The sequence below is a fragment of the Rhinatrema bivittatum genome, chromosome 1 (assembly GCF_901001135.1).
Source record: "Rhinatrema bivittatum chromosome 1, aRhiBiv1.1, whole genome shotgun sequence".
Taxonomy (NCBI): Eukaryota; Metazoa; Chordata; class Amphibia; order Gymnophiona; family Rhinatrematidae; genus Rhinatrema; species Rhinatrema bivittatum.
The window spans coordinates 747605774-747630627 of NC_042615.1; the positions used below are offsets into that span (position 1 = coordinate 747605774).

General features: G+C 41.2%; 1 protein-coding gene across 1 annotated transcript in view; it reads left to right on the forward strand.

Moving 5' to 3' along the window:
• The window catches only part of RICTOR (RPTOR independent companion of MTOR complex 2), a 663554-nt gene that overhangs the window by 592555 nt on the left and 46145 nt on the right, over positions 1–24854 (forward strand). Inside the window, 2 exon segments of the mRNA XM_029578377.1 lie at positions 20992–21044; positions 21047–21149. Coding sequence (XP_029434237.1) covers positions 20992–21044; positions 21047–21149 — 156 coding nt within the window.

Sequence of the window (24854 nt, forward strand, 5' to 3'; positions counted from 1 at the left end):
TAGAGCTTACAATCCAATCAAGACAAACATACAAGAGAAAAGACTTTGGGAATTTTCATTTTAATAAAAAAAATGATTAAAATCAGTAGAGCTATAAGTGTTAATTTATGATGAATCCTAAAAATCCAACACCTGGATTTTGTTAATTGATACTGTGGCACCTCCTTGAAATGTGCTCTTGATCAATCAGTTATCTAGATAGGGTTACACATGCCCTCCCAATATGCAAAGTAGTATGGCCACCACCACTGAGTATTTCATGAATATGCAGGATGTTGATGCTAGGCTGAACACCATAACACAATATTGGAGGTGGTGTTTCCTTATTACAGATCTTAATTTCTTATCTCCCAGATCAATCCAGAAGAATGGGTTTTTCTCCCCTACCAGTAGATGGAGGCAGAGAAGAAAAGCTTTACTGTACCAGTGGTACTTTAGGAAGAGTGCCATTTGAAGTTGCTCAGTATTCGCTCTCTCTAGCAGATGGTGTAGGTGCAAAACCTGCAGTCATGTGAATGGATTGGAAATGGCTCCCCAGGGGTGTTAGGCTGTGTTTTAGGGCTATTCCTCTGTGGGAACAGGAATGAGCAGCTTTGTCCTGTTCAGGTGCAGGACTTGGATAGCTAGTGGTCTGGCTCCCTCATGTGCTGCCCTTCTCTCCCAATGGCTCCTTGCCTTCATGAGACAGCAGCTTCAGGGAATTATTACCTTTTCTTTGTATTTAATCTATCAGTTCTTGTTCCTTTAAGAAACTTAAAAAAAAAAAAAGGAAACGAGCAGGGTTGACCAATGGGACTGTGCAGTGGTGTTAGCGAGGGAGAGAAGGTTGAACTGACAGGCATCATGGGCCATGGGAAAGCTCTCAGGTATAGTTTTAAAGCCTGTGTTTGTGCACCATGGAAATTTTGTGAGGGATTTCTGGGGGATTCCAGCGCTGTCTTCAGTCAGTACCGCAATAGGGTTAACAATAGCAGCTCCTGCTGAGCGCAGGAAATGATGCACAACTGGTGGTGACAAGAAAGCCTGATTTGATGCTTCCAGCCTAGGCGCGACTTGCATTGGTGATGGAGAAGGCAGTTCAGGCACTGTATATACTACTGCCAATGGGAAGAGAACAGCAGTGTTGAGCTGCTCAGCAACACAAGAACTGTGGCCATTTTGGGCTTCTCTTTCCACAGTGCAGGAGATGGTGGAGGAGGGAGCTGCTTCTCCCTCAGCATTGTCTCCAATGGCAAAGGCCTCTCATAATCCCCAGGAAGGGTCTGAAGGGGTGCTGGATTCTGCAGAGTGGGAATCTGAGTCACAGAAAGTATTTCCCACCAAGTTTGTGTTTTTAATGCACAAGTTTTCCTGGCCAGGAACCGAGCTTGGAGACAAGTCCCATCCCTATATGGCTCTGAGGTCTTCTAAGGTGTTGAAGGTAACTCTTTGGGGAGGGAGGGCAGGGATCCTGCCCTGCCCTGCTCCACCCCACCAAGAGGAAGCGGATGCCTGATCCAGAGTCGGATGGGGAGTCCGTAGGTTTGGGGGCAGTTTAGGATTCAGGTTTCTTGACTAACCTCTCCTGGGATGAGCATAGAAATGAGGATCCCCCCTGGATGAGAAGGATATTCCGGTGGCAGAAGATGGTGACCTTTAAGGGGGGTCCGTCTTTTCCGAATAGAGGAATTGCAAAATTTGATTTCAGGTCCTGAAGGGATTAAGGAATCCATAATAGAATTAGAGCATGATGGTGAAAGTACCATCCTGGAAGGACTTATGGATCCCACTAAGGCATTCCCTTTACATCGTACAGTAAAAGCCTTAGGGGTAGATTATAAGACTTGCGCATGGGCGTACATGTGCGCGCACTATCTGGCGCGCACACATGTATGCCCGATTTTATAACTTGCACGCGCAGTCGTGCGCAAGTTATAAAATCGGTCAGCGCGTGCAAGGGGGTGCACATTAGTGCTCCTTGCGTGCACCGACTCCCGCGGGCTTCCTCCGTTCCCTCCCCCCATTCCCTCCCCCCAAACCTAACCTTCCCACTCTTTCCCCTAACCTTCCCCCCCCTAGCCCTACTCTAAGCCCCCCCCCACCAAATTGTTATCAAACCTTTTTGCGCCTGCTGGCAGCCTGCCGGCACATGATCCTCCAACACAGTGGCAAATGGCTGCTGTTTCGGAGGCCTCTGGCCCCGCCCCAGACCGCCCCATTTTGCAAGCACCTGGACTTATATGTGTCCCAGGGCTTTACGTGTGTCGCTGGGCCTTTATAAAATAGGCCTGGCGCATGTAAGGCACTCTACGGGCGTAAATCTTTTAAAATCCGGCCCTTAGTATTTAGGGAGTGGGACACTCCTGAAGCAGGCTTGAAGGTAGGGAGAGCCATGATAAAACTTTACCTGTTACGGGAGGAGATTTTGAAGCTTTTAAAGTTGCCTAAGGTGGAAGCCTTAGTTTGGGCTGTTACTAAGAAGCCCACCTTTCTAGTGTTGAAGTGCGCAGCTCTTGGGGATTCCCAGGATCATGAAACAGAGTCATAATGTAAAGAAGTGTTTGAGGTCTCAGCCATGTGGCTCGGGCCAGTTTGCATTGGGTTCAGTAGATTCTAGTGGTTAAGGCTGGTGGCTTTGTCTCGGCAAACGAGGCAGAGCATATGGAGGATGGGTTAGCTTTTATAGCAGATGTCTGGTGTGACTTGCCCAGGAAGTCAGCCAGCAATATGAAGTCCACGAACTCGGCTAGGAGACTGCTCTGTTTGTGCAATTAGGCGGCTAAGGCCTGGTCCATGCTACACCTGTGAAGCTTTCTCTTCAAAGGCAAGTTACTGTTTGGGGAATGCTTAAAGCAACTGGTGAAATACATCAGAGAATCCCAAGGGTATAAGGTTTCCAAGGATAAGCCCAAGGGGAGCTGGAAGTCTCTTCCCAGTAGACAGGAGTTCCAGGGGCAAGGCATTACCAACCAGGGAAGGGGTTCTCCTCACAGCGGCAATATTCCAACAAGTTGCAGCCCTATTGGAGGGCTCGTAAACCCATTCTGGAATACTCCGGGTCTGACTCCAGAATTCTTAAGGGAGCACAATGACCCGCACTTGGTCTACTCTTCAGGTGAGAGCATCAGGGTCAATTGAGCTGTTTTCAAAGGAATGGACCAAGATAACAGTAGACCATTGGATCCTAAACATTGTTGGAGATGGTACTGCCTTAGAATTTATACTCTGAGGGTGAGAGGCTTTCATGGTTTCTCCATGCGTGTCCAGCATCAAGAAGGCCACCACCTGGTCCTCACTAGTTCTGAGGGTGGTGATTTCGGTACCACCAGGAGGCAGGAGCAAGACAGATATTCTATCTATTTCATGGATCCAAGAAGGAAAAAAAATAGAGGAGGGCACTTATAGGTCTGTCCTGGACCTCAAAGTGGCATGCCTGTAATAAACTAAAACTGAGATTATTTGGTTTGGCAAGTGTTTAACCACAACCTTTCCTTCAGTGATTCATTTTGAAGAATCCGATATTCCTTTTGTAGAGAAAGTAAGGAATTTAGGTATTATTCTGGATGCTGATCTCTCATTTAAATCACAAATTAAAAATACAGTGTAAAAAAAAAAAAAAAGCTTATTTCAAACTTTGAATATTAAGAAAAATCAAGCCATACCTTGAAGATACTGATTTCGGAACTGTCTTACAGGCACTTGTAATTAACAGGTTAGATTACTGTAACTCACTTTATCTTGGGTTACCACACTATGCCATCATAGCTTTTGCAGGTGGTTCAGAACTCTGTGGATTGTACACACAATCCACAGAGGATCTAAGCACAAACATACAATATCTCAGCAGTTCTGCTTTCATTGCACTGGCTTCCTATTACTTTGAAAATTCATTTCAAGATCATGATGCTTGTGTATAATCTTCTCAATGGTGAAGCTTCCCTTTGCATCAGGGTATTACTAAAGATTTATTGTCCCACAAGGGCATTGCACTTCTGTAAAAACTTTTAGAAAACAGCTTATATGATTTATTTTGTATTTCATTTTAGCACAGTATTTATTCTTTTTATTTTATCTGTGTTTTATTATTTTCATATTTTTTATGTATTTTTGTTTCATATCATTATGGATATTTTTATGTAAGCCACTTCAAACTTTGGATTTAGTGGGATACGAATTTTTTAAAAATAAAAGAAATGAGTTGAATGCATCTCTGCGGGTCTGCACTTTTGGAGCGATATCCTGTGCTGTTATCACTGCATTAGGAAAAGGGGAGTTCCTGGCATCTTTGGTCTCAGAGAGACTTAGCTTCATGTTCCTATTCAGGAGGTTCATCAGGAGTTCCTCATATTTGCAGTATGTCCTTAGATGACATTTACCCAATCAGTAAGGTAATTGAAATCTACCATTGTGTTATGTTGCAAATTTTATTAGCCTGTCTAATCTCTGTTAAACAGCAGGATGGTAATATACCTCCACTGCTTCGAGTTTTATTTTTTTTTAAAATAGCAAAACATAAATGCAAATAAATACTGTACTCTTCCCCATCACACTTGGAATTTTTATCTGTAAGGATTCCAGAGGGAAGTTTCCTGCAGAACTTTTATCCTGCTTGATTCTGTACTATCCTTAACATGATGTGCCATCCCTCCATCAATTTGATCTACTTTGTCATGCTGATATAATTTGCACGCCAGTATTGCAGTGTCCCATTGGTTATTTTTCTTCCACGAAGGTCTATGAAATATCTATTCTGTCTCTCTTTGTTTAGTGAAAAAACTATTCCAAAAGGAACAAACCTGAAAATTCCACCTGAAGTGTGGAAAAAATTAAATAAAGTATGAACTTAGAATAATAAATCTGTTAAAGAGCAATCAAAAATTTGTATTTATTTAAAATATTTATATTTCATCTGTAGCAAATGATTTGTGCTAAGTGGATTACAACATAAACCAATATAATATAAAGCAAAACAAAACATTGACATAACACATTCAACAATTTCTAAAATCAGATATATCAAAAAAAGGAGGATGGCCTGAGATAGTATAGTGAAATTAAAAGTTGACAAGGAACAATGTGTGGAGAAAGATGAAGAAACAGCAGAAATCAAACAAATAATTTGGTTCGGTGTTCACTAAAGAAGACCCTGGAGATGGACTGTTGCTGGTTGACAAGACCATGGATGGAAGTGGGGTATATGCAACCACATTTACAGAAGAGCCAGGAAAACTGAAAGTGGATAAGGCCATGGGGCCGGATGAAGTACGAGCTTAAGGGAGCTCAGAGATGTGCTGGCGGGTCTGCTGAAAGACCTGTTCAATAGATCCCTGGTAACGGGAGCTGTGCCACAAGATTGGAGAAGAGCAATTATGGTCCCGGTATACAAGGGTGGTGGTAGAGAGGAGGCTGGAAACTACAAACTAGTTACCTCACCTCAGTGGTGGGAAAATTAATGGAGACATTGCTGAAGGAAAGGATAGTGAACTATCTACAATTTGGTGGATTACTGACACAAGGTAGCATGGATTCTCCAGGGAGAGGTCCAGTCAGAGAAATCTGACTGATTTTTTTGATGGTGTGATTAGAGACTTGGATCAAGGAAGAGTGCTTGATGTGATTTACTTGGATTTCAGCAAAGCGTTTGATAGAAATGATATCCACAGAGTATAGAAAGATTTCCAAAATCTCTGGAAGATTCAACACATGGCAAAGACTATTGCTTTTTCAGAAGTTTTACCTATTCATGGAAAGGGAAAGGAAAGGCTATGCTATGTAGATAATTTCAATTCATGGCTCAAAACATGGTATAAAGAAAATGGTTTTGGATACATTGGATGCTGGGGCCATGTGTAGAACAATAAAAGGTTATATGGTAATGATGGCCTACATTTGTCTGTGGCAGAAAAGAGGATGCTATTTGAAAAATTCAAATCATACATTAGGCATTTAAACTAGAGGGTGTGGCTTATAGGAGGTGACCAATGAAATTGGCATGTCACCCCTAAGCATTACAGGAAGTAGGAGTGAATCCCCTCAGAAAAGCAAAAAAGGTGACTAGAAAGAGTAGCAAACCAAGAGAGAAAAATTGGAAAGCTATGACCATAAATGCTTGTAGTCTGGGCAATAAAATATGAGTTGCAGGCCTTAAGGATGGAGGTGGACTTGGACATTGTTGCTGTTAGAGAAACTTGGTTCACAGAGTCTCATGATTGGGATACAGCCATCCTGGGCTATAACTTTAGGGAGGATAGAAAAGAGAGAGGAATAGCTCTTTATGTCAAAAACAATATCCAAGCAACTGAAATGCAAGAGACATGGGGTAGGAAAGAAGCATTATGGGCTGTCCTTTAAAAAAAAAAAAAAAAAAACCCAAGATTGTATTTCCATTTACACTGGCGTGGTCTACAGGTCTGCGATTCAAATGGAAGAACTGGATAGAGATCTGATCAAAGACATCCAAAAGGTGGGAAAGAAGGGAGAAGTGTTGCTCATTGGAGATTTTAATCTGACAGATGTGGATTGGAGTATCCCTTCTGGTGAATCTACAAAAGGTAGAGAGAGAGTGTATGCTCTTCAAGGGGCTCTGCCAAAACAAATGGTAATAGAATTCACGAGGGAAGGTATGACACTTGACCTAGTGCTCACTAATGGCTATAATGTCTCTAATGTCCGGGTAGGTGCTCACCTGGACATAAGTGACCATTAGACAGTATGGTTTGATATCACAAATAGGAAACAAAGAAGTCTCATGACAATCTGGGTTTTGAATTTAAAAAATATGGACTTTATCAAAATGGGAACATACCTGGAGGAAGAACTAGAAGACTGAGAGAAAATGAGTGAGGTGGAGCAATATTGATCCAAATTAAAAAGAGCTATTACAAAGGCCACAAATCTCTGTTAGAGAAGTAAGAGGAAAAAGAAACCAATCTGGTTTTCAAAGGAGGTGGAAGAAAAAATAAAGGCAAAAAGAATAGCATTCAAAGGATCCCAAAAAGAGGAACATAGAGAAGAATACCTGATGAAACTGAGGGAGATGAAGAAAGAAATCAGGAAAGCAAAAGGTCAAGCAGAAGAAAGGATTGCCAAAGAGGTAAAGCAAGGTGAGAAAGCATTTTTCAGATATATCAAAGAAAGGTGGACGACCCAAGGTGATATAATAAAATTGAAAGGTGACAAAGAGTAACGTGTGGAGAAAGATAAGAAAATAAAAGAAATATTAAATACTTCAGTTCGTTGTTCACTAAAGAAGACCTTAGAGATGGACTGTTGCTGGTTGACAAATCTTTGGATGGCAGTGGGGTACGTGCAACCATATTTACAGAAGAGAGTGTATGGTAAAAGCTAGGAAATTAAAAGTGGACAAGAGCATTGGGGCCAGATGAGATACATCCCAGGGTACTGAAGGGAGCTCAGAAATGTGCTGGCTATTCCATTGAAAGACCTGTTCAATAGATTCTTGGAAACAGGAATGGTGCCAAAAGATTGGAGAAGAGCAGTGGTAGTCCCGCTTCACAAGAATGGGAGCACAGAGGAGGCTGGAAACTATGGACTGGTTAGCCTCACCTCAGTGGTGGAAATATTAATGGAGACTGCTGAAGAAAAGGACAATAAACTATCTACAATCCGATGGGCTGCTGGACCCAAGGCAGCATGTATTCTTGTTCCATACAGGTTATCTGATTGATTTCTTTTTTTATTGGGTAACTAGAGAATTGGATCAAGGAAGAGCGCTTGATATGATCTACTTGGATTTCAGCAAAGCTTTGATACGGTCTCATATAGGAGACTCATAAATGAAATTAGAAGCGTGGGAGTGGGTGCCAAGGTGGTGAAATGGATTACAAACTGGTTGACCGACAGGAGACAGCATGTAATGGTAATTAGAACCTATTCTGAAGAGAAAATAAGTGAAATGTCACAGCGATCAGTTTTGGGTCTGGTTCTGTTCAATATCATTGTGAGCGACATTGGGGAAGGGGTAGATAGTAAAATTTGTCTATTTGTACATGATACTAAGATACACAACAGAGTGGGTACACCTGAAGGAGTAGAGAAAATGTAAAGTAATTTAAGAAAGCTTGAAGAGTGGTCAAAGACTTGACAGCTCAGATTCAATGCTAACAAGTGCAGAGTTATACATCTGGGGTGCAGTAATCCAAAAAGAACAATATGTGATTGTGGGGGGGGGGGGGGTGAACAACTAATGTGCACGGACAAGGAGAGGGACTTGGATTAATAGTTTCTGGTGATCTGAAGGCAGTGAAACAATGCGACAAGGCAATAGCTAAAGCCAGAAGAATACTCGGCTGCATAGACAGAGGAATAATTAGCAGAAAAAAAGAGCTGATAATGCCCTTGTACAGGACCTTGGTGAGGCCTCACCTGGAATACTTTGTTCAATTCTGGAGCCCATATCTCAAAAAGGATACGAACAGGATGGAGGCAGTTCAGAGAAGGGCAACCAAAATGATCTGCAGTCTGTATCGGAAAAATTATGAGGACAGGCTGAAAGATCTAAATATATACACCCTAGAAGTGTGGAGATGGAGGGAGATATATGACATAGACCTTCAGATATCTGAAAGGCTTTAAAGATACACGATCTTCCAGTCTTTTCCTTTGTAAAGGAAACAGTAAAACTAGGGGTCACAATATAGAACTCTCCAGGGTGGATGACTCAGAACCAACACCAGGAAATATTTCTTCACGGAGAGAGTGGTGGATGCCTGGAATGTCCTTCCAGAAGAGGTGAAAAGGAAAAAAAAAAAAGTAAATAAATTCAAAAGGGCATGGGATATACACTATGGATCCCTAAAGACTAGAGGTTGGAAATGAAGAAAAGGGTACATGGGAATAACCTGTATGGAGCAGTAGTTACTACCCTTAAGGGAAGGGCCTGGGAATTACTACCCTTAACCAATTAGCCTTGATTCTTGTGATGCAGCTACAGCATCACTCTCAGCAGAGGGAAAAGGGGAATTGGATTCAGAAGACAGCCAATGCTGGGCCTGGACTTTTACAGTCCAGGGTACTGAATCATAGGCATTAGGGTTAAAGGGCAGGACTGCTTCTACAGCCAAGTTGAAAAGCAAAGCACATTCAGGCAGCATTGTCTTAATTATCAAAAAGGCTGCTCACCGTGTAAAAATGTTGCTAGCAGTAATTTTGTTATGGGTTTCATAGTTGCTTGGTCTTGATTGTAAATATTGCTACCCTTAACATAAAGCTCGGGGGTAACCTGCACAGAGCGGCAATTACTACCCTTAACAGAAACATGAGGGTAACCTGCTCAGAGCAGTAGTTGCTACCATGGGAAACTTGCTGGGCAGACTGGATGGACCATTTGGTCTTTTTCTGCCATCATTACAATGTTATTTGTTAAGTACTATAAATATATATCAACAAATAAAATCTATGATGACCATCTACACTCAGTCAGTGGAGACTACAAAAGCTTCCTGAAGTAGGAAAGCCTTTAGTCTTTTTTTACAAAAGAATTTAAGATCACTCATAGACCGGAGCTCACAGAGTAGATCATTCCATAGGATAGGTCCTATAATTGAGAATACATGGCATCTTGTCTCTTGAAGGACTGGCCAGTTTAATGCTTGAAACCTCTTTAAAATGTATAATTAATATTAGAGTACAGAATCCATTAGGGAATATACTCTTTAAAAAAAAATCTTGTTATATAAATCGGGCCATTTTCCCTAATTGATTTATAAAGAAATACCAGAACCTTAAATTTTGTTTCTGTATTTGGAAGCCAATGGAAGTATTGTAATAAAAAGAACACATGGTCTCTAGGAGAGGCACCTAATACCAACCAGGCTGCTGAATTTTACAAAAGCTGCAGACCTCTTAAATGAGTTTTAGGAAGCCCAACATAAAAAGTTGCATTAATCATGCTTATTCAAAATAAATGCTTGAACAATTGTTCGAAAATCAGTCAGCTCAAGTATATGCTTCAAATATAATAGCAACCTAAATCTTAAATAACCAGATGATAAAATAGACCTAATTTCATACATATAATTAAAAAATGAATTAAACTGAAAGCCTAAATTTGTATATGATTAATAAATGCAATAACTTTCCCATCAATTGAGAGAGGTAGCAAATCATCTGCCTTTGGAATCCTTGTTCTCCATAAAGCTTCAGTTTTAGAGAAGGTTAATACTAAATTATTTCAGGCCATTCAGTTGGTCACAGCAAGCAAACACACTGGATGTCATCTGCATAAATGTTGAAGAAAATGCCAAATGAATCAAGTAAAGCATATAATGATGGTTATTAAATATTGAAAAATGTAGAAGATAACATGGAGCCTTGAGGAACTCTTGTCACAGACATACACCAGTTGGAATATTCTAACCTGTTTGTGACAGGTCAGGTACAATTTAAACCAACGTATTACATCACCACTGATCTCTAACTCTCTGTTAGAAAACCCAGCCGCAATTCGCCACAGCCGGGCCTTCCTACCTACTCCGGGTCTGCAGGATCAGTTTGTGGCCTCAGGAATTGGTCGCACTGCTCGCTGAGGGCAGGCCGATCGCACGGCTCGAATCGCTTTTTTGGGAGCGTCTGTGCACGTCCCCGACATGTGCACGTGGGTAAGTGACGTCATCAGACGTCTTAAAGGGGCGGCAGCTGAAGATTTAGGCTCGAGGCATAGAACTTGCATTGGAGCTTATTTAAAGAGCAACCGTCAGCTGTTCCTTTGTCTTGGCAACAGTCATGGGGAGTGAGGTCTGCCAGTCTGCTCCAGCTTCATTCTTACTCAGTTTTAACCTGATCCAGCTTCAGCTTGTTCCAGCTTCGTCCTGATCCAGCTTCAGCTTGTTCCATCTTCGTCCTGAACCTGCTTCAACTAGATCCAGCTACAGTCAGATCTTAATCCAGATCCAGTATTTTCCACAATTCAACTACCTTTCGCTGACGTTTCCAACTTCCAAAGGCTGAGCTCCAGAGGAACGTGGACTGGTAGGAACTAATATTTTGTTGGGTTTTCTTCGCTTGCACCGCCTTCCGCTGACAAATTCTCAGGGGCTCCACCTTTGAGACAAACTTCATAATGTCATGGAGAAAGGGTCCACGATCTCAACGGTTTGCCAGGACCATGGACTCGGTGGATTTGAGTGGTCTTCAGGCTATTCCTGATTTGGCCCAATGCCTTCAGCAGCAACAAATATGTCTGGATGTCCTGGCTGCAACCGTAGAACGATTAGACTCCACTCCCATTCCGACGGCTCCAACAACACCTCCAGTGGCTTCACTTTCTCAAGTTGCTCCAATTTATCTTCCAGCTCCTCCAAGGTACTCCAGAGATCCTAAGCAGTGTCGTGGGTTTTTAAACCACTGCTTTATGCACTTCTCATTACAATCTGCTCAATTTCCCACGGATCAGGTAAAGATCATCTTTATCTTGTCCTTGTTAGATGGGAAGGCTCTTGTGTGGGTCTCCTCCTTGTGGGAGCATGGAGATTCTCTCCTTATGGATTTGGCTTCCTTCATACAGAATTTCAGGCAAGTTATTGACGAGCCAGGTCGACAGTCTACAGCGTCTTCGGATCTTTTGCACCTTCGACAGGGTTCCCGACCTTTAATGGATTATGCAATGGAATTTTGTACTTTGGCTTCTGAGCTTGGCTTGCGGGATGACAGTTTACCCAGCATTTTCTTGGAGGGGTTATCATCAAGAATAAAAGATGAACTTGCTGCCCGAGAACTGCCTTCGGATCTTGAATCTCTTATTGATTTGGTGGGACGAATTGATCATCGTATCCAGCAATGCCTCTTGGGAGGTTAAACCAATTCGCAAACCAGTTCTTCTAGCACCGGCTTTCTCTCGACCAGTACACCTTCTTGTACTGAATTAGTCTTTAACAGTACTGAAGAGTCTAGGCAGATGGGACGTAGTCGCCTTACGCCAGAGGAGAGACAACGTAGTCGTTCCCAAGGTCTGTGCCTTTACTGCGGAGGTAAAGGTCATATTTTGGTCCACTGTCCCGAGAGGCCGGAAAACACTTGAGCCTCGGAGTCACTGGGGAGATGACCCTAGGCTGCACTAATCCTGCTCCCCAGTGCACGGTTCCAGTGACTCTCTTTCATCAGAAAGATTAGTTTACTACACAAGCCTTTATAGACTCTGGGGCTGGTGGAAATTTCAAGCCTTGTTAAACAATTAGGACTTTCAGTCATTCCCAAGACGCCTCCGCTCCTTATTTCCTCCATCCGAGGAGAATCGTTACCAGGCCAAGTGACTCATGTAACCAATCCCGTGAGGTTTCGTACTGGCATTTTACATGAAGAAGAAATTTCTTTCTTTCTATTAGAAAAGGCGATATATCCAATTGTCTTGGGTCTTCCATGGCTTCAAAAATATTCACCACATATTGACTGGGGTCCAGCCTGTCATACATCTTGCCTTCATAATGTACCTCAACCGTTGTTCATACTTGCTACGACTTTTACTGGTCTGCCTTCTCAATATAAAGATTTCATAGATGATTTCTCGAAAGAAAAGGCGGAGACTCTTCCTGAGAACCGACCATTTGACTGTGCTATTAATCTTCTTCCAGATAGCACTCCACCTAGAGGATGAGTATACCCATTTTCTTTACCAGAAACTCAAGCTACATCACTCTATATCCAAGAAAATCTTCAACATGGCTTCATTCATCCTCCAACTCACCAGCGGGAGCTGAATTTCTTTGTAGCAAAAAAAGGCGGGACATTAAGACTTTGTATAGATTACAGAGGTCTTAATGCCATTACACAGTAAGATAGATATCCACTTCCTCTCATTCCAGAGTTATTGGATAGTCTCCAAGGAGCTAAAATCTTTACTAAACTTGATCTCAGAGGAGCATACAATTTAGTATGAATTAAATCCGGAGATGAGTGGATAACTGCATTTAACACACGCGATGGACATTATGAATACCTGGTGATGCCTTTTGGACTGTGTAATGCCCCAGCAGTCTTTCAAAACCTAATGAATGAAATATTTCGAGATCTCCTTAATTCCAGTGTGATCGTGTATCTCGATGATGTACTTATCTATTCCAAGGATCTAAGGACTCATTGTACTGCTGTTAGACAAGTTCTACAACGTCTGCAGAAGAGCCATCCCTATGCGAAATTAGAAAAGTGCTTGTTTGAGCAAACCTCACTGCCGTTTTTAGGATTTCTGGTTTCTATTGAAGGTTTCCGCATGGATCCAGACAAAGTAGCTTGTATATGAAACTGGCCCCAACCACAGAGCCTCTTCAACAGTTTTCTTGGGTTTTCCAACTTTACAGATACTTTATTCCTAATTACTCTCATCGCGTGGCTCCACTCAAAGCTTTAACCAAGAAGGGAGCTGATGCACGAAACTGATCTTCTGAGGCAAAGGAAGCCTTTAAAGATTTAAAGCATGCATTTCTTCAAAGACCTTGTCTTAGGCATCCAGATCCAACACGACCCTTTGTGGTTGAGGTAGATGCTTCAGATGTAGCTGTAGGAGCAGTTCTCAGCCAACATTCTGATACTGGAGCGCTTTTACCTTGCTCCTATTTTTCTAGAAAATTTTTACCAGCTGAGAAAAATTGTTATTGGAGATAAATCATTGTTGGCAGTTAAGATGGCACTGGAAGAATGGCGACAATGGCTTGAGGGGGCGTTAAATCCAATAACCATCTTCACAGACCATAAAAATCTAGAATATCTCAGTAAGGCCCAACGTTTGAATCCTCGTCAAGCTTGGTGGGCATTATTCTTTAGTCATTTCAATTTAAGAACATAAGAAATTGCCATGCTGGGTCAGACCAAGGGTCCATCAAGCCCAGCATCCTGTTTCCAGCAAAGGCCAAACCAGGCTACAAGAACCCAGCAATTACCCAAACACAAAGAAGATCCCATGCTACTGATACAATTAATAGTAGTGGCTATTGCCTAAGTAAACTTGATTAATAGCAGTTAATGGACTTCTCCTCCAAGAACTTATCCAAACCTTTTTTGAACCCAGCTACACTAACTGCACTAACCACATCCTCTGACAACAAATTCCAGAGCTTAATTGTGCGTTGAGTGAAAAAGAATTTTCTCCGATTAGTCTTAAATGTGCTACTTGCTAACTTCATGGAATGCCCCCTAGTCCTTCTATTATCCGAAAGTATAAATAAGCGATTCACATCTACTCGTTCAAGACCTCTATCATATCCACCCTCAGCCGTCTCTTCTCCAAGCTGAACAGCCCTAACCTCTTCAGCCTTTTCCTCATAGGGGAGTTGTTCCATCCCCTTTATCATTTTGGTTGCCCTTCTCTGTACCTTCATCATTGCAACAATTTCGTTTTTGAAATGTGGCGACCAGAATTGTACACAGTATTCGAGGTGCAGTCTCACCATGCATTGATACAGAGGCATTATGGTATTTTCCGTTTTAGTCACCATTTCCTTCCTAATAATCCCTCCCTAACATCCTGTTTACTTTTTTGACTGCTGCAGCACACTGTGCCAATTTCAATGTATTATCCACTATGAAGCCTAGATCTCTTTCCTGGGTGGTAGCTCCTAATATGGAACCTAACATTGTGAAACTACAGCAAGGGTTATTTTTCCCTATGTGCAACACCTTGCACTTGTCCACATTAAATTTCATCTGCCATTTGGATGCCCAGTCTTCCCTAATGTATCACAATCCGCTTGTGATTTAGCTACTCAGAATAATTTTCTATCACCCGCAAATTTGATAACCTCACTCGTCGTAAGAACATAAGAACATAAGAGCATGCCATACTGGGTCAGACCAAGGGTCCATCAAGCCCAGCATCCTGTTTCCAACAGTGGCCAATCCAGGCCATAAGAACCTGGCAAGTACCCAAAAACTGTCTATTCCATGTAACCATTGCTAATGGCAGTGGCTATTCTCTAACTGAACTTAATAGCAGGTAATGGACTTCTCCTCCAAGAACTTATCCAATCCTTTTTTAAACACAGCTTATCTAACTGCACGAACCACATTCTCTGGCAACAAATTCCAGAGTTTAATTGTGCATTGAGTAAAAAAGAACTTTCTCCGATTAGTTTTAAATGTGCCCCATGCTAACTTCATGGAGTGTCCCCTAGTCTATCTACTATCCGAAAGAGTAAATAACTGATTCACATCTACCCGTTCTAGACCTCTCATGATTTTAAACACCTCTATCATATCCCCCCTCAGTCGTCTCTTCTCCAAGCTGAAAAGTCCTAACCTCTTTAGTCTTTCCTCTTTAGTCTTTCCAGATCATTTATATATTGAAAAGCACCGGTCCAAGTACAGATCCCTGAAGCACTCCACTGTTTACCCTTTTCCACTGAGAAAATTGACCATTTAATCCTACTCTCTGTTTCCTGTCTTTTAACCAGTTTGTAATCCATGAAGGGATATCACCTCCTATCCCATGACTTTTTAGTTTTCTTGGAAGCCTCTCATGAGGGACTTTGTCAAATGCCTTCTGAAAACCCAAATACACTACATCTACTGGTTCACCTTTATCCATATGTTTATTAACCCCTTCAAAAAAAATGAAGCAGATTTGATAGGCAAGACTTCCCTTGGCTAAATCCATGTTAACTGTGTTCCATTAAACCATGTCTTTCTATATGCTCTACGATTTTGATCTTTAGAATAGATCTTGCCTGGTGTGGTAAGGACCCACGCATCGTAAGACACCAAAAACTCCAAAGTGGTATCCAAGAAGATCAAATCTATCAAGTCAAAGAAATTCTAAACGTATGGTCGTCGTCTCTGACACTAGGAGTACTTATAGCTTGGTAAGGGCTATGGACCAGAAGAAATACCTGGGAACCAGCTTCTCACATTCTGGATAAATCACTACTTCAGCAATTCCATCAAGAACATCCACACAAGCCTAAGCCTTTTTTGAGGGGGCGTGAGGTACTGTTAGAAAACCTGGCTGCAGCCAGGCCTTCCTACCTGCTCCGGCGGGTCTGCAGGATCTATTTTTGGCCTCGGGAATCGGTCGAGCTGCTCGCTGAGGGCAGGCTGATCGCATGGCTCGAATCACTGTTTTGGGAGCATCGGTGCGCACCCCCCTTCGGGATGCATGCGCGCACGGGTCAGTGACGTCATCGAACGTCTTAAAGGGGCGGTAGGTGAAGATTTAGACTCAAGGCATAGAACTTGCATTGGAGCTTATATAAAGCAAACCATCAGCTGTTCCTTTGTCCCTGGCAACAGTCGTGAGTGAGTGAGATCTGCCAGTCTGCTCCGCTTCATTCTTCTTCAGTTTAATCTGATCTTGCTTCATCCTGATCCTGCTTCAACTAGATCCACTACAGTCAGATCTTAATCCCAGCCTGTTCCAGATCCAGTATTTTCCACAATTCAACTACCTTTCGATGATGTTCCCCAACTTCCAAAGACTGAACTCCAGAGGACGTGGACTTGGTAGGAACTAATATTTTGTTGGGTTTTCTTTGCTTGCACCGCCTTCCACTGACAAATTCTCAGGGGCTCCACCTTTGAGACAAACTTCATAATGTCACGGAGAAAGGGTCCACAATCTCAACTCTCTCTCAATTTAGCAAGAGAAATGGAATTATTATTTATTTATTTAGATTTTTATATTCCACTTTTTTGGCACTTCAAAGTGTCCATCAAAGCGGATTACATTCAGGTACTATAGGTGTTTCCCTATCCCCACAGGGCTTACAATCTAATTTTGTACCTGAGGCAAACTATATCGAATGCAAGGCATATATATCAAAAAAAATTGGAATACTGCCCTCCAACATCTTTAGTAGAAATGAGTAAAGTCTTGGTGCTGTGTCCCATTCAAAAACCACATTGAAGACGGCTGAGAACATCATTTAACTGAACAAAAATTGATTTCTCTATAACTTCTCCAAGGACACTGGAGATCTCTGGCCTGCGATACTTTAGGTAATGAGGGGGGGGGGGGTGTAGACCCGGGGTGGCGGTCCTGCACTAGCCGGCAGAGATCACACCGCTGCGGTGCGATCGCTGCCGGTTTCACACCCAATAGCGCCACCATAGAAGGTGTAGCTATTGGGCGCGAACTAGGATGTGAAAAGGGCCTTACCTTTTCGTCGTCCACAGCGTCTTTGCGGAGTCGGCCCCGGTGACACTCTGACTCCTCCTCTTCCGGGGCCGACTCCACCCCCATTTTGGTATCGCGTGCGATCCGTCTGGAAAATGAAGCCCTTAAGTTCAAAATCAGTCTGTAACTAGAAGGTTGAACTACCAAAGAATTACCTTTCTTTATCACACATCTTATGATGGACCTTTTCAATATATTAATGACAACATCCTTAGCAAGGGATAAATTTAGCATTTCCATAAGCAGATCCACAAAAGTATTGTTAAGGGCTTGGAAAATCCAAGTGGGGCATGGATCAAAAGGGAAAAATGATGATTTTAACTCTTGTTACTAAACATTCAATCTGAGCCTATGACACGCAATCTAATCTCTTCTAGATGATTACTAGATCAGTAACGCCAGTCGGTAAACAATCTAAATTCTGATGCTGAATAGGTGAAAAAGGAGTATTAATTTTGTTTATGAAATAGTCAGCAAACACGTGACAGTAAATACCTACACACACACACCTAATTGTTTTGAATCCTCCAAGAGCACAACAGTAAAAAGTTCGTAAGACCAGTTCAGGGAAACTTCAAATGAGAATTATAATAAAACCTCCTGCCATCATAAACCAAATTCCTATATTCCAGCGACCGAACACTCAAAAGTACCCCATAATTTCTAATGTGGTGACCTCACATCCACCTTCCATTTCAGCCCTATGCATGGCCCTTTTTTTTCTTTTTTATTTCTGAGTTTCTTGATTGAACCAAGGACACTTGACAATCTAGTTCAAACAAGCTTAGAGTATGCAACTCTTATAATGTTTCCTACTGCAGACATTCTAATCATGGTCCCAAAGTCTGTATTAATATTTTAAGTTTTTTTAAATCTATCATGCAAAAGTGAATAAAAATGTAAAAACACACATCAATAATGTATAGTGGTTTTCTTTTTATGTTTAGAGAAGTGACATCACAAAAGTATTGGATTTTGTGAAGGCTATCCTGTATACATTTTCCAGTGCTTTTGTGATGTCTGTGGTATGAAACAATATACGGAATTGTATATTTATATCAGTCTGGACTACTTCAATTTTTACCCATAGCTTCTCTATTGGGATAGATAATTTCCCATGGTTGTCTGTATATTTTGAATATACCTCTCCCTCTGAACCATGTGCTCTGGAGCATCTGTTAGCTTTTCCCCATGGTCTATTGTAACTTCCCTCTTGTACATGACAAAACCTTTATCAAAAATCTTCTATAGAGTTGTGCACAGGGGGAGACCAAGATGGCCACTCTCTAGCATGCACCCTGAGATGCTCTCTCCATGAATACCTCTGTTCTTTTTCTCTTTTCCACTTTCGGTAATGCTGCATACTAAGAGAGAGACAAAATTGAGGGAAGTCTCGACTTCCTCTCCTTTACCTGAACTTCGCCAACAGCTGATAGACCTGTTCTTTGCGTCTCCCCTACACAAATCGGAGGACAGGGCCACAGTGGAGGTCAGCGGTGAGTGAATGCCAGCTCCCATGGCTGAGGAAACATCTTTGAGCCCTGGGCCCCCATCGATAACCCTTGCCACCATCTGCCACATTTGGTGATACTTCGGGGGATTTGTTACCATCCCTGATTAAAGGAATATCCAACGAAGAAAAAATCTCTGCCCCGAGAAGGGATGCCATTTTGGCATTATCTTCAGAGAATCTCTGTTCAAGAGATTCCATGGGCTGTTTGGAAAATTTACAAATTTTTGGCGATGAGCTGGGCGATGGGAACCCCTCAGAAGGAGGAGAAGGTGATTCTAAGGTACATTTGATTCTTCAGCCCTCATTGATTTGATCTTCAGTAATTACTTTAGATTCAATATGGAATGCATTATCCTCTTTGGAAAAGGCTATTCATTCCTTAACACAAGTTATGAAAAAAAATACCACTAAGACTACGAGAATGGAATCCCAAATAATTTCAGCTGACACTAAACTGAGAGATTTAGATACAAGAAAATCCTCTATGGAAGCAGTTCAAGCCAAGTTGTTCAATCGGATACCGTTTATTCTAAGAAGTTGAAAAATCTTAGAAAAACACACTAAGAAGTTTAAATTTGAGGATCTTGAATTTTCCTTATTTGAAATTGGTTTCTCCTCCGGACCTTTTTAGTAATTATCTTACACAAATTCTCAAATTTCCTAAAGAAGCAGTCCCGACGATTACAAAAATTTAATACTTGCTGTCATCCTTAAACGCAGCTTCTAGTGATCAACTACAAGATATTTCCTCAAATATTGCGGATATTCTAGAACTCTCTCAAGAAACGTATATACAGACAAGAGGGACTTTGTTAGTAACTTTTGCATTTGCATCAGAAAGAAATTCGGTATTAAGATTTTTCTTTCGAAATCAAGCACAGCCATTCCAAGGTTAGAAGTTCTGGTTGTACCCAGACATAACAAGAATTACCAGACGAAAGAAGTTTCTTGTAATGAAAACAGAAATTGTATCACTTGGCACTAGATTTTCTTTGAAATACCCGTGTAAATGTTTAATCAAGTACCAGAACTCAAACTATTTGTTTCTTGAGCCGTCTCAATTACGCGTATTTTTGGACTTACACTCCTCATTTGCCTCCTGAGGGTCGACTAGCATAAAATATTTGTAGGGGATGTCTAGAAAGCAATTATTTTAGTAAGATTTTCATTGATTTTTGCTCTATATTTTTCCTTTGTCTCCCCCTTTTTCCTTATGATATATGGAGATACTGTCATTGTTTTTACATAAGAACATAAGAAATTGCCATGCTGGATCAGACCAAGGGTCCACCAAGCCTAGCATCCTATTTCCAACAGAGGCCAAACCAGGCCACAAGAACCTGGCAATTACCCAAACAGTAAGAAGATCCCATGCTACTAATGCAATTAATAGCAATAGCTATTCCCTAAGTAACCTTGATTAATAGCAGTTAATAGACTTCTCCTCCAAGAACTTATCCAAATCTTTTTTGAACCCAGCTACACTAAGGGCTGGATTTTTAAACATACATGCGCAGGGTACATTTGTGCAACAAATTCCAGAGCTTTATTGTGCGTTGAGTGAAAAAGAGTTTTCTCCGATTAGTCTTAAATGTGCTACTTGCTAACTTCCTGGAATGCCCCCCCTAGTCCTTCTATTATTCGAAAGTGTAAATAACCGATTCACATCTACTCATTCAAGACCTCTCATGATCTTAAAGACCTCTATCATATCCCCCTCCAGCCGTCTCTTTTCCAAGCTCTACAGCCCTAATCTCTTCAGCCTTTCCTCATAGGGGAGCTGTTCCATCCCACTTATATCATTTTGGATGCCTTTCTCTGTACCTTTCTCCCATCGCACCTATATCTTTTTTGAGATTGTGGCGACCAGAATTGTACAGAGAATTCAAGGTGCGGTCTCACCATGGAGTGATTGTAGAGGCATTTGACATTTTCCGGTTTTATTAACCATTCCCTTCCTAATAATTCCTAACATTCTGTTTTGCTTTTTTTTGACCTGCTGCAGCACACTGAGCCGATGATTTTAAAGTATTATCCACTATGATGCCTAGATCTTTTTCCTGAGTGGTAGCTTCTAAATAGAACCTAACATCGTGTAACTACAGCATTCGGTATGCATGTCTTGTGATATGTAAGTTTTGCTGTGAACGGTATCTCATTTTCTGATACAAGTTGATTCTTGTATTTAAAGGGAAATTCAAATTTAAAAAAAGAGAGTTGTGCACAAGGAGGAATTGTGTTTACTAAAAGCTTGCTTGATGGCTTGGAAATAAGGGTGCAAGAAACTGGAACCACATGTGTGAAAGAAAGAGGTGATGGCTGTCTCATTTAATCAAGTGCCTTGATGGAATCTGTTATGATATTCTCTCTTATTTATCCTCAGATTTCCCAGACATTCCATATTCTGACTGTGTATACGATGATCCACAATCATTTAGAGGGTAGTTTCTCATTCCTCAAAGTATTCCGGAATTTCAGGATGTAGTGATGCAGTGTCCCAGGGTTCAGCAAGTAGTACCAAGAGTGCAGACCTGATTCTAGGTATGTCTGTGATGTCTAATTTCGAGTATTCCTTTTCCAAGTGCATATGTCAGAGGAAGAGTGTGAGTGGAGTGGTTATAAGAATATAAAACTGGGAATTGAATAATACAAAACTGTGTATAGTTAACAATACACAGTGTTACATTGATTTCATAGTATAGGGGAGATACCAAAAATAAGATAAGCACATGTAAAAGTACAATACTTTTTCATAATTAAGAGAGGATACCTAGCAGTAAAATGAATGTAAATGCAGAGTTCAAGAGAAGACTTTGCTGATAACTAGGTTTGATTCTTTTTCAAAAAGGGAAGAGTAACAGGTGTCCTTGTATAAATCCTATGGATATTGTTCCATAAGCTGGGTTGCAATTACATGAAGTCCTCAAAATTAAGCCACAATTTGTTCCTGAAAACTATATCTTAAGTCAAAACCGATTTCTCTCATAGGAAGCAATGTTATACATAGAGGATTAGTTCCAACACAAAATCTGTGAATCCCACTTCAACTAAAAATAATAGATTTATTACCATAGGTGCTGGCTTGAGGAAATTTCACAGGAGACAGAAATAGAAATGCTGAAAATTTAAAAGACGGAGAGAGAAACAAAGGCTTGCACAGCTGCTGGCATTTTTCATTAAATATTTGATACCAAATGAGAAAAAGAGGTGAAGGCTTACCAGGTTGTTGGCATTTCTCTGAAACCAAAGGAGATGTTAATGGTGATACCACTTGCTTTTCACCCTTGCAAAATCAGCTTTTTAAATAACCAAGGCTGAAAGTCTGACATCAGGCCTGACATCTGCATGCTGAGCAGTGGAGACTTTGTTTGAACATGCTAGTTGCCTCCTGAAAAATGAGCAGTGGGAGATGATTTTAGATATGCTGACATCGGCGCCATGCTCAGAGCCATAAGGTGAATCAGCTCTTGGAGGTACTGGAGCAGAGTGCAAAATCAGCAGAAACATAAGTGCCGAACGTTGCAACTCAGGTGACATAATCATGAGGACTACCTGTAAAACATATGACTGTTGCTTAAGAAGGAAAATTATTTTTGTTCAAAATGCCAAAAATAATAGTATAAAGTAATTTTGATGTTAATTATGTATTTGAATTTGCTGACTAAGAAAGATAAATTATGGTAAAAGGCCCATTTCACCTAGGACAAGTAGGATGGTAGTCCTCACACATGGGTGACATCATCAGATGGAGCCCGGCACGGAAAACCTCTGTCAAAGTTTCTAGAAACTTTGGCTGGCACACTGAGCATTCCCAGGATGCCACTATCCCTGCATCCACGCGGGGTCTCTCTCCAGTTCTTTCTTTTCTGCAGAGCTGTCATCTTACGGAGGTGAAGCTCATGCCTTTTTTCGGAAAAAGTGAGTTGTTTCTTTGTGGTTTTTGCATGCCATTTTCCCTGCGCTGGGTCTCTCTTCCGGTTCCCGTTGGGTTCTTCTTGGTCAGTGGAGTTTTTCGTTTCTCCCGTCTCTGCCAGTCATCTTGCCTTTGTGGTCTCTGTGCACCTCATGGCTGCTTCCCAATGCCCCCGGTGCCCCCGTACTATGTCCCTAACGGATCCACATAAAGTGTGTATCCTCTACTTGGGGATATCGCACAATGTCCGTGCTGCGAATTGTGTTCTCAAATGACCCTGAAGGGCCCACCGGGCCAGAGTGGACAAAATGGAAAAAGTGTTTGGCTTGGGCAAGTCCGAGCCCTCTATTCCAGTGCCCAAGGGGAACCAATCGCCTTCTGTTACCCACCCTCCCCTAAATCTCTCAGGGGAGGAGTGTTACCAACAGCACCTTCTTGTGCCCGTTGGCACCTGGTTTGGGTGCCGGTTGGTCCCACTGGGTCGAGTCCAGCCTGTGGTTACGGATTCACCATGTGTGAGGATTACCATTCTGCTTGTCCTAGGAGAAAGCAAAGTTGCCTACCTGTAACAGGTGTTCTCCTAGGATAGCAGGATGTTAGTCCTCATGAAACCCACCCACCACGCGGAGTTGGGTTCTCCTAGTTTATTCTTTTGTTTTCTCGTATCTACATACACGACTGGAGAGGCCCCGCGTGGACGCAGGGATAGTGGCATGCTGGGAATGCTCAGTGTGCCAGCCAAAATTTCTAGAAACTTTGACAGAAGTTTCCTTGCAGGGCTCCGTCTGATGATATTACCCATGTGTGAGGACTAACATCCTGCTCTCCTAGGAGAACACCTCTTACAGGTAAGCAACTTCGCTTTCCAGTTGAGTCCCTGGATGTGGCAAGCTTGAAAACACATTAGCCCATGTATCCTGTATTTATGTATTTATTTAAAAAGACATATAATGTTAATAGCTATTCAAATTGTATTGCAGACATTTTATTGGATATACTTTTTATTTGTTGGCCTAATTTTATTGCAAGGCATTTAGAACATCAGGATTGTACTAGAAACTATTGCCCGTATTGTATTTGGTGATCTATGAATGGAGTCATAAAGGCATAAAGATCTGAATACAGTGCAGTAGAAAGCTGCTTATTTTTTTCCAGTATTTTAAAAATTCCATTTTATTAGGTTGTGCCAGTGATATCAGTAATATGGTTACCTTATGCATTTAAAGAGATGACATAAAGGTTGACAAAATAATAATTGATATTCTTATTAAACTATTATACACCAAAAATATGGAAATTGGGATTGGCTGAATAGGATGGGCTAATCTTGTAGCATCAATTTGCATATTTGTACCACAGAGTAAAACAAAGTAAACAAAGGCATGAAGTACTAAATACCTTATTTTTCTCAGAACATGTACACATTTAATTGGATTAAATATGTTATATACATCTTACAGCAATTGGATTATTTGTGCAAACATTTTATGCTGCTTAATCTTTTATGATGCTTTAGCAAAGAAATTTAAATAGCTGCTACAGAGTTGATGATTCCTGCTGAGTTCCATCAGTTCTGTAAAACTGTAAAGAAATTTCGGCCATTGCAATATACGCATTTAAATTTTAAACAAAAATGAATTCTTTTTAAAAAGCTAAAAATAGTAGTACATGATATACAAATAAAACAAAAATACCAATATTATTCTTTAAAATATTTCTCTTTCTCTGAAGAATAGTAATTCCCATAACTATGCTCAATACTAAACTTGTGAATTCTTGCAAAATTTTCTAGAAAAGGCCTGAAGGCCTTTTACTGTTCATGCATGGTAGTTCCTGCACTTCTGTGGCTTCACAGCATCCTTCAGTTCATTTTTGTCCACTGAGATGATCAGACATGATTTTTCTTCAGTGGCCCCACAGAACTTGGAGACTTGCTTTCTTTTCTTGCCTTAAAATTTCTAAGTCATACTAGTCAGAGTTTATAGAATTTTTAAAGTTTTATGTTTTCTTTGTTCCACAGAGTAGGCTTGTATTTCTTCTTTGCAGCCTTTCCAGCTGTCTGTTCAGCTGAGTTTTTCCCCACTTTGGCTATCTTTCAGAATTAACATTTGTTAGTCTGATTTCTCTTCATTCGTTTTCTTCACAGTGTCAGAGAAGCAGACCAACAGCTTTAAGTTCTTTCTCAAGTACAGTCAGAACTTTTCCATCATTGACCCTCATGAGGCTTGCTCACAATGTCTCGGACAAAGCCATGAACACTGAGGCTATAGGATCTGTGCAGGTGTCTGGAATGTCAGACTCCTTGCCAGAGAACAAAATCTTAGCTTGTCGAA